We start from the raw sequence: 10,412 nt of genomic DNA, 5'->3' as shown, positions 1-10,412 counted from the left end.
ATTTTCTTGCACTTAGATCCTTGAAGGAAACTAAGCAACCTCTGTTCTTGAGTGGCTGCCTAAACTAAAATGTGTTACAAGTGTGGAAAAGAGGGAGGAAAACTGCCAACTCGTCTTTCGAGAAACTGCACTGTGGTTGACACCATCCTTTACTTATGTTTTCAGCTGCTTACAACCTGTAGGCAAGAGCTCTCCTTTCCTGTATTACATGTACAAGAAAACCTAAGAGAGTGTCTTTTTCTTTTTAATATTTTTTTCTGTAAAAAATATTTACAGCAGTAGTTCTGAAGGCTCAACAATCCCTTGTTTGGACCAGTGGCAGTGTGTACTGCTCTGCTTCAGTGGATGGTTTCTTTGACAAGGCACTGAAAGCATGTTGGGACTTCCCTTTGCTCCAGCCTTGAGAGGGCAGAAGGTGAGCTCTGAGATAGTAGAATGCATAGTGGGAAATCCTCTGCTTCTTAAATCTCTCTAGTTGCCACTCGAAGAGAGTGAATCCTGTGTCTCTGCACTGACTATGAGGAGTGGAGTCGCTGTCTGTTCTGCAGCTAGCTGAGGTCTCCAGGTGCTGGACTTATTGATGGTAGGAGAGACCTTCCCTGTTTTTGGGAGGAGGAGGTCAAGACATGGTAGAGGTAAATCTGAGGAAATTCTTCTCCCTGTGGGAGCAGAGGAGAATTTGGAGATGCTGTTTACCTGCAGGTTAGTGGCTGAAATGTGAATGAGCAAAGGAGTGCAAGTCCCGTGGTTGTCAGTTGAGAACAAGAGCTTCACATGTGTGGGCCCAGATGAAAAGCCATGGGAGGAGGGTCAAGCTTGGAAGGTGCTGAACTGGGACAGCACAGTTTTGCCCATTTTCTTGCATTCTTGTATCTTGCTAGTTTCAGAGGCAGTGAAGGCAGCTGCTGGGTGCTTTGGTGAGAGGCTGGGAGGTATGTGCTGCCCTGGATGTATCTGGAATTTAGATGCATGGTTGTTGCTTGAGGTAGACAAGCTCAGGTCTGAGCTGGGGTTTTCTTCTTCAGGAGATCGTGTGATTCTTGCCCAGTGCAGTGCACACTCTCCTTTGTTGTAGATCACACTTTTGCTTTATCTCCATGGTAAGCACTGGGAACACCCCAGAAGTCTCTTTACTCTGGCCTTGGCTGAGATTGAGCAAGCACCCTTGTACTAGCAGTCCCCAAAGATATTTCAGCCTTGGGGCTTTGTATAAATCAAAAGCTATTGTGCGTGGGAGCTCATCAGGGAGGGTTCCTCTTGCTTCTAGGGCACCTGGCAATAAATACTGGTGACATTTCATGCTGGATTATGCCATGCTACTTGACAGAGCTCTGTCCTTTATAGGAGATAATGCTCCATCCACCACCTTCTTTTCCCAGACAGCTTGTTGGGCTGAGGGCCCTACTCAAGCTCTGAAATGCTTGATTCCCTCGGGGACTGTTTCACCAAAACGAGGCACCTGCTTCAGGTGGAGCAGTCACATCACTTGCATGCAAGTGTTTGAGGAAAAGACACAGACTCCATTGGGAGGTAATCGCTTTTGATCAGCTTTGAGCAAATACTTCATCCACCCATCAGTACCACACTTCGGTATGAGTGTCTCATTAAACAGCCTAAATGGCATCTGTTGCCCCCTTCCAGTGGTGACTGCATGTGGGGTCAGTGCACTGAGCTTTCTCTGCTGCCCTGAGGTGATGGGCTTGCTCCTTTGGGCTCACAGAAGTGGTGCTGAATGCTGCCGGCCTGCTATGTTTTGTTGCTGCACTGTGAAGTGGCATCCTCTGCACGGTGGCTTGTTTCCACTGCCGCCAGCCAGCCCTGCTTCCCTGGCACTCCAGGAAGCTTTTGTGTAAGAGAGAAATAACTGCAGGGCTTGCTTGGAAGCAGCCTGGCATTGCTCAGGCATGATTCACTTCTCTGTGTTTGCAGAGCTGGATTAGTCACCCTGGCCTGCTGCAAGGTGCCCTTTATGCTCTGTATGGATGTGCTGGGCACCAAGTGGGAGAGCTGTCCTGCAGGAGGGAGAAATGCTTTCCAAACTCTGCTGAGCTCATGACTGTACAATTGCTTTAATCTGGCCTGAATCCAGCCTGGAAGGGCTCCCAGATCTCTCATTTACTAGTTCTCATACAGATGAGCTTGATTAGGCCAAGCTGGTGAGTGCAGCTGTGAGCAGAGCCAGCTCCTGGCATGATGTGCCTCAGGCTTCCCTCCTGCAGCCTCGCTGCTGCAGGGGGCCGGAGTCAGTGCCCTGTGGAGCAGCTGGAGCTCGTGGGTTTCAATGCCAGCTCTGCAGGGCAGAGACAAGCACCTGGGCTGCAGCCTCTGTCTCCCAAAGTGTCCTGGCTTCCCACCTATACCAGCTTAGCTGCTCTGACCCATTGTGTTGGTGTGCTGCTCTGTGGGGCAGGGGGGAGGTGAGCGAAGGCTGCTGAGCATGCGCTAGCCTGAGCGCTGTTTCCTCCTGTCAGGAAGCCTAGCCCTCCTCATTAGAAGACTGGGAGCTGGCCTGGCCAGCTTCCCTTCCCCACCCTCCCTCTGTTTGCTTTGGAGGGTTTTAACTGCAGAAGCCATGATTTTGTGCTGGAGGAGGGGGATCAAAAACAGAGCCAGGCTCCTGTCATCGCCGCAGCACTCGGGCCCGCATCTTCCAGTCCTGGCTTTCTAAGGCCCTCACCCCCATAGGGCATTAGTCCAGTGTTGAAGTGCAGCTGTGTGATGGCCTCCGCTGGGCAATTTTCATTTCTCCTTCCTTTCGTGGTCCAGGGAAGGGAGAGTGCCCAGCGCTGTGCGCCCCGGCTCCCTGTCTCCAGCAGGCCTGTGCCTGCCGCAGAGCATGAGGGGACAGCCGTCAGGGTCTGTCCATTGCAGGGCACGGGGCAGATGTCTGTGAGGTGCCTTCCCGAGCCCCCTGTGGCTTGGTGCTCCCCTGTGCCCAGCTGGGCCGTGGTCCCGGGGGGCTAGGGCTGGTTGACCTGCAGGGGCTGTCCCCTGGCCCAGAGCCAGCTCAGTGCCCCAGGGTTGAGGTTGATGGAGCAGCCAGGGCTGCCCTGCTGGGTCCATGGGGTTCTGGGGCAGGGAGTGGGTGGCCAAACCGGCCGGGCGAGTCACGGCTGAGTCACGACAGGCAGGCGGAGCTGGGCAGCACTGCCTGTCACTGGCTCCATGGCGCTCAGCGTTGGTGTCCGGCGTCTCTCCTGGCTGCCTGGCCATGGCGAGCGGCAGGTGCAACTCAGCTTCCGAGGTGGGCCCTGGCCAGGGAGGGATGGAGGGAATGGGGTCTGCTTTCCCTGTGGCAGCTGGGTGGGCTGGGCTGCCCTGCTGGCATCTCACGCCTCCCCTCTCCTTTCCAAGGCTTCACTCAGAAGACGAGGAAGATCCACTGTGGCCCAGAGGCTGTCTTCGGGGAGGTGAGAGCACACCGACAGGGTGCATGGAGCACCGGGGCTTCTCCATAAGTGTCATCCGTGGGACAGGGACAGGACATGGCAGCGTCTCAGTTAATGACTTGTAGGGCAGGAGGGGGGTAATGGGGACAGGGAGTGGGCTGGGAAGTGTTCCTCCTAGCACCCACCTTCGCTGTTGCATCCCTGAACCCTGTAAGAGCCCAGCCGTGCCAGACGGGCAGGTGCTCCTCATTGCTTGTCTCCTGTCTCAGCCAGGTGCCTCTGTGTCACCTAGGAAAGGAGAAGAAGGACTGGGGGGCAGGAGGGACATCTCCCTCTTGCCAGCCACAAGGCAGCCAGCCAGTTTGTGTGTCAGGTGAATTGCGGCCTGGCAGGGGGCAGCCTGGCGATGTGCCTGAGCCTCATGGCTCCCTGCCCTGGGTGATCTGTTCTCTCCAGGTTACTGTACCTTCCCATACCCCGTCTCACACCACCTGTCGGCTTGGGGACCTCAGCAGGCACAAGCATCATCCTGGCAAGAGCCAGGGTGATGGTGCTCCAACTTCTTTAGTAGCTGACCTGCAGCTCTGTGCTGATGGAGGGGCTCTTGCTCCCCTCCCCACCCTTCCTCCATTCCCAGCTGCAGGGTCTGCCTGGGCCAGCAGGAACGTAACTTCCCACTGCAGCAGTTTTTTGTCATGCTCGTTGGTTCGGTCATTTTGCAGAGATTGGCCAACATGGGAGAGCGTGGCTGGGAATGAACTCTCTCTTCCTGCTCTGTTTGCTTGTAGCTTTTTTGCTGGCCTCATTATGGGAAGCTCGTCATGGGGGAAGTGCTGTCCATTACGGTTTACAACTGCAGCAAGGTTTTCAGTAACAGGTAGGTCCTTTGGTTGTCAGGTGATAAGCAGAGGTGGGGTAAGAGACATACTGGCCTCTGAATTTTCTACTGGGAGTAGAAAATGTTTATTGGAAATCTGATGGGAGGCAGATGAGCAGCATACAAGTTTTATAAAAGAGGGATGGAGCTGGTTCTGATGGGGCAGCAGTGCTGTATATATTAAGTTAAATAAGTGGAATCATTTAGTTGTGCCAGCAGTAACAGATTACGTAAGGGTCTAGATCAGACCCCCAGGTGGGACAAAGGTAAAATCGAGCCCTAAAAAATAGAGCTACAAGGGCAAGACTTAGAGCAAAGTGGGGACCTGCTCTCACCCTATAGATCCAGGTGGTGACTGACCATGCTGCACTCAAATTCAACATGCCTACGAGTGGGGAAAAGCCCTGAGCTCATGGTAGTGTGGTTTAACCTTTAAAAATTACAGCAATTTAAAGGATCAGCCAGAATTTAAAATGTGTCTAGGTGCAACAGGCACAATGCTGTGGACTCAACAGCTGTTCCATCAGTTGTAAAACACTTCAGGGAGACTCCAGAGTAGAGGGGACAGATTTAGTGGTGGTAGACCAAGCAAGGGAGCAGAGTCATGTCCTTCTAGGATGTGTGAAGCATGAGGATGGAGGGAAAGGTGTCAGCTCTGATAAGCAAAATGTGGGAAGTGAGGGAAAACCAACAGGAACAATTTTCTAGAGGCAGCTAATAATGCAGACCTTTTCAAAACCATCACAACCCTGCCGGAGAGGGTGTGGAGGAAACAGATGAGCACAGCACATGTGAGACACCTAAAGGTAAAGCCAGAGCAGAAAATGTGGCTGAACTTTGTGTCACTGTTTACTGGATGCTTTCCTTATGGGAGCTGGATTAGAGGAATTGTTTCTGACAGAAATGTCAATAGAAAGTGCTGTAGAACAAATAAAGCAAACAGTAACAAAACACCAGGACCTGATTGTGCTGAGAAGAGAAGCCCAATGGGAAATGACTGGACAGGCACTGACAGCATCTATCCACACACCTCTGCTGCTGGGGAGCAAAGTAATGGCAGGTAATAGACGCTGCAGTTTAAAAGCGGTTGGACAGTGCACTGGAATGATCAAAAATAAATAGGAAGAGACTGTGGAAGGATAGAAGGAGAAAATTTGCTGTATTGATCTATGGTCTCTGGAGTTCTGTGTGTGCAGCCTTTCTATGGCAGCAGCACCAAACTGAAGAGGAGGGGGATGATGGAGACATTCCTTCCTTGGGGGTAGGAGATCAGGCAGGCCCTGCATCTGAGAAAAGAGAGAGGTGAGAGGCAATACCAAGAGATCAGCAGCTTGCAGTTGAAGGTGACTGGGGAATGATTCCTCTTGTCATGGTCCTGGGCAGGCAGTGAAACACCCCAGTGGTGGTTTCCAGCAGACAATAGGAAGCTCTGTTCCATGTGGGACTTAGCTCAGCTGCTGGCAAAACTGCCACAGGGAGATGGAGGCCAATATACAAACAGGTTCCAGACAGCAGTAACACAAGGTGGGCTTAGGAGCAGCTGAATGTGATCCCTCATGTGTTCCTGCCACTTGGTAGGGAGCCAGATGACTTTTCCTCAGACGGAAGCCTTTTTGGAGTAGGTAAATTTTGGCCTGATTTGCTGCAGACATCCCTGTGGCCATGGCTTTATGTCCTGTTTCTGTATTTCCTTGTGTGGAGTCTCTGCTTCCCAGTTTTGTCTGGGAAGAGTCACCCCAGTTCCGCTGGGTACCCAGATACAGGCTGGCTCCTGTGAAGCCTAGCTCTGCTGAAGGGGGGAGCTCCCTCACACACCGTGGGACTGGATCCATACAAGCCTTTAACCACTGATGGCAGCTTGGTTGCAGGCAGCTGCCTGGGCATGACTGGGGTGGAGGCATGACCTGCTGCAGGGTCAGTGGGTCTCAGGTATTTTGGTTGCCAGACTTCCTATGGAAAGTGCTGCAGCATTTGATGGCCTTTGCTGCATCTCGGAGGGGCTGTGAGCAGGAGAGGGGAGATCCTGGTACTCTCTTCACACATGATGTAGGTGCTGATGCTATATACAGTTTTGCTGCAGCCTCTGGTTTTGTCTCAGGCTTCTCGGTACCCTTGTCCTCAGCCTTCAGCACCTGATGACATCTGGCAGGCTGATCATCCGGGAGGCCCTTGTCGACAGGAACCACAGAGTCACTGGTGTAAGTCCTCCGTGGGTGGCCTAGCTATCAGCAACCGGGAAGACATTGTGGGAAACCTTGTGTGGTGCTTCCCAGGTGGATTTGGAGCTGGAGGGGGAGTCCAAGGTGCTGTTTGAACCTGGGAGTTCTGCAGCATTTGTGCCCTCTCTGCACGGGGGTGCAGCCACTTGACATCCATCAAGTGATTTTACAAGCATCCAGAAGTGTGTGGAGTGGGCCTGGGGTCCTGCAGACCTGCCAAGGGCTTAGTAAAATCTCCCCAAGCCTGGGTGATGGATGTAGGAGGTGGTATTTCATCTGCTTCCTACACCACGCAGCACGTGGACGTGCGCTGCTGCAGGGCGCCAAGCAAAGGGGAGCTGAGGGGGTGAGGCTGAAGGTGGCAGGATGCTTTGGGGACCCCCAGTGAGCTTTTGGGTTGAACACCAGTACTAACTGAATAGCTTAACAATGGTCTGGGGCAGTGTGAGCAGCTCTGACACCTGCCTGCCCCTCTGCTCTGTGCAGTGAGTCCTGCTCTCCTCGCACCCCAGGAGTGGGGCTCACTGAGCCCTTTGTGCTGCTGGAAAACGAACACAACACAATTACGAGCTGTGCCCTGGCAGCTGGGTGTGTGCAGGCACAGTTCAGCAAGTGCCAGACAACCAGGGCTTGGTGCCAGGGCTGCAGGTGGGGCTGGGAAGAGGCAAGGCGGAGACAGGCAGTCTTGCAATGTGCTGCACCTCTGTTTGCCCTGCTTGTGGGCAGCCTGACTCATGCCTGCAGTGGCATGTGGGATGCAGCTCTGTGGCCAGCAGACCATGAGACCAAGTGCCACAGGCACAACTTTCCCATGTTGCTGAGCTGGCTGGATCAGGGAGCAGGTCTGGGTGGAAACTGAACATTTCCAGGGTGATTTTTTAGCCTGATGCAGCATACTGCATAAACATGCATGCCCGCAAAGAGACAAGGTCTAGACCCACCCTTCAGCAGCACTCTGTGCTGGCAATGGTTTGAGGGGACAGAGCTAGGGGCACTTACACTGCTGTAAGGTCAGAGCTGCTCTGTAGCCCAATCCTTTGCCCCTGGCTGCCTCTTGCCTTGCGCTAACAGCAGCACTCATGCTGATGAGCTGCTCCAAAGAAAAACCAACCGCACTTGGTTTTTTACCAGGTTAAGTTTTGGATTGTGCAGCCCTGGGACAGAATAGAGCAGGCAAGGCTGGACACTCATCCACGAGCAGCCTGAGGCCCTCTTCCTCAGCTTAGCCGCGAAGAGACATGTCCCCAAGGGCATGTTTTGATCTCTGCTCCTTTAGCAGAGGGGGAACAAAGCCCTTCCTTCTATTCCAAGTCCTATTCTTCTCTGGGACTTGAGTTACTTCCATCCTTTTTTCTCCTAGTGGTTTGAATGGGTTTTTTCCAAGCCTCAGCTATTCACCCAGCTTTATCTTGGGCTTCTGCATCCATCCAGCCTTTGCTGCTACCTTTCCCAGCCACTATAGTACCGCTTGCTTTGTGTGTATTTCTCCTTCCAGAAACATTTTTTCCCAGGGACTAAACTATGAACCCAGCTTGTACATCCCCTTCAGCCTACTGAGAAGTGACCTCCTTCATGGCTGTGATTTTGGCCTCTGCTTGGAAATTCTTGTGCGTTTGTGTTGGTTTGAGATTCGGCTGGTCACCTGCAGATCCATGTTTGCAGATCCATCTTTTCAGACCCATGCTGGCTGTGCTGATACACAACATGCCCCGTACTTCTTTGGCTGTCGTCTTCCTCACTAATGCTAAGTGGATGTGTCTTGTGATGCAGACTCTGGCTGTGCTTATGGCTGTCATGGTATTTTAAACCAAACTGCCATGCCTGGGCATGCTCTGCCAGCTGTCTCGTGCCTCCCACAGAGAGACCACTCCAAACCCCTGCATATTAGTTTTCTCTGCTGCAGGGCTCTCCCCACTTTCCTTGTTGAAAGTGCCCGGAGGTGGCTCTCGGAGGTGCCTCGATGGTATATTTTAGATGTGTAACCTTGAGCGAGCTTTTTCTCAGTGAATCCTGGAGTTTGGGAAGCTGTAGGGGAGGGAGTTTGGTTAACTCTAGCTTGTTGATGGAGGCAGACAAGGAGCATCTGGTATAAATAGCCCTCTTATGGGGTTGTGACCCCCTTCCTCCCCCTTCTTTCCACCAGCATCTCACTTCCTTTTTACTTCCATGCTCCACTTCCCCTTTTCTGTGACATTTCTGCAGTTGTTTTGCGGCTGCCAAGCTCTCAGGCAGTTTCAGTTTCTGTTTGTAGATCTACATTGAGTTGGATTTGCGCTACGTGCCTCCAGATGGCTCTGCTGGAACCTGGGTTGAAGAGGACTTTGTCTATCAGATGAAAGACAGGTATTGAAATCCTGTGAGGAGCAAATTTCCATGCCGCTTATGTAGGTGCTTTTGCCAGTGGCAGCCTTCGGGATGCAATCCAGCCTCATTTACTTTCCACCTCTGGCCAGTATGATGCATCTCTGCTCTACAGCAGCCATAAATGAGCAGGGCTCTTTCAAAGAAAATACCTTGTCTTTACAAACAGCCCATGAGTGCAATGATCCTCTGTGATCTGGGAGTCCTTTTGGACTTGAGAGTACTTCTGCAGCCTTTCTGGCTGACGGGAGCAAGACTTTGTGGCTGCAAAGTTGCAGAGTGTGGCTTTGCACTGCAGCAACCCCAGGCACCCTGCACACAGGTGGTGCCCAAAGCCAGGAGAGATGTGGGAGTCTGAGCAGACAGGATGACAGGCAGCAGCAAGGTCTAGGGAGTGTCAATTCTGGAGTACCAGAGGCAAAGCAGCAGTTGTACAGTGGGGACAGTGGAAAAGCATCACTTAGAAGGATGCTTGTGTCTCTGCCAAGAGTCAAGTAGGAGCATGGCTGTGGCATTGTTACTTAAATGCATCAGTGAACAACACAACATGCTTTTTTTTTTTTTTTTCCTTTTCAGAAAAGTATCTCTTTTTTTCTTACAGTTCAGAGTTAATCATCCACAATCCTGGATTTGAGGAGCTGCAGTAAGTAGCCCTACTTGAGTGTATCAGCTCACCCTCCTGGGTGGAAGGGAGTGCACAACCTGTTCGTCAGGGCTGATGACATGGTGCATGACATGGCAGGGGGTTTGCAGGGCAGCCGAGGGTCCAAGAGCAAGTGAACTGGACAGGAGGGCTGCTGTGTTGGGCAGGAAGCTAGCGAAAGGCCTGGAGACTGACGAGGAAGAGGAGGATGAGGATTTCTGTGATGCGTCTGAGATGGAGGTCTCTGGCATTGTCTTCAGCCCTGTGAGGAGGTATCCATGATGTGTTCTTCTCTCTTGCCTCTGCTTGGGCCCTGGGATGGAAAGTGCTAGCTCATAGGGGAAATCCTGCATCTCTTGGCATTCTGCTTTTGCAGAATGTCAGAAACCTTCAATCTCCACTGGCCCCAAACAGGGACTGCTGGGGATTTGCTTGTTGCCAGGGTTTTCCAGTCTCCAAGGTCCATGCAGATGAAGACACCTGCTTACCCAGATTGTTTTTCTGTGCAGCCGCTCCAGACTTTGCTTCTCACGGGACCTCTTTGCCACCCCAACCCCGCAGAGTTTCCAGGTAATGCAGCATTGGGTGAATGTCCTTGCAGCTGCCCCTGGCCCCACAGCTGGTCCCTCATGGCTTTGCTGCAGGCCTGGGCTTCTCCAGTTGCTACATACCCTGGCAAGGCCTCTGGCATGAAGACACTTTCTTGCTTTGCATGCCTTCCCTGGGCAAGGTGTAAGGTTCCCTGAATGGATTGCATCCATGAGTGCTGGCTCCAGCATCAGCCAACCCAGAGCAGAATTTCTTTTTGGGCCATGTAGCTAGCTATGGATGTACAAGAGAAGAGAATCAGCCTGACAGCCAGCCCTGTGTGCTACTGCAAAAACACTGCCTGAGCAGAGCTTCAGAGGGCACCCAGGCACAGC

General features: G+C 52.4%; 1 protein-coding gene across 19 annotated transcripts in view; it reads left to right on the top strand.

Annotated features, from left to right (window-relative positions):
- The first annotated feature begins 276 nt into the window (after window positions 1-276).
- Window positions 277-10,412, top strand: part of LOC102048469 (fer-1-like protein 4) — a 40,617-nt gene continuing 30,481 nt past the window's right edge. For 5 of the 19 annotated variants that reach the window (XR_008734134.1, XM_055722080.1, XM_055722085.1 and 2 more), the window contains exons 1-8: window positions 303-1,530; window positions 3,355-3,410; window positions 4,178-4,266; window positions 6,365-6,464; window positions 8,737-8,828; window positions 9,448-9,489; window positions 9,600-9,761; window positions 9,999-10,059. Coding sequence is in view for 16 of the 19 variants with exons in the window: in XM_055722080.1 (XP_055578055.1) it covers window positions 1,299-1,530; window positions 3,355-3,410; window positions 4,178-4,266; window positions 6,365-6,464; window positions 8,737-8,828; window positions 9,448-9,489; window positions 9,600-9,761; window positions 9,999-10,059 (834 nt within the window). In the remaining 3 variants the exon portion in view is untranslated. Of the gene's footprint in view, window positions 3,245-3,354; window positions 3,411-4,177; window positions 4,267-6,364; window positions 6,465-8,736; window positions 8,829-9,447; window positions 9,490-9,599; window positions 9,762-9,998; window positions 10,060-10,412 lie in introns of all 19 variants that reach the window. The other 14 variants (XR_008734136.1, XR_008734135.1, XM_055722079.1 and 11 more) reach the window with 7 other exon arrangements.

This window comes from Falco cherrug, chromosome 10 (genome assembly GCF_023634085.1).
Source record: "Falco cherrug isolate bFalChe1 chromosome 10, bFalChe1.pri, whole genome shotgun sequence".
Classification (NCBI taxonomy): Eukaryota; Metazoa; Chordata; class Aves; order Falconiformes; family Falconidae; genus Falco; species Falco cherrug.
Note: the sequence above shows the minus strand (reverse complement) of the source record. Positions and strands in the feature narration are given on the sequence as shown.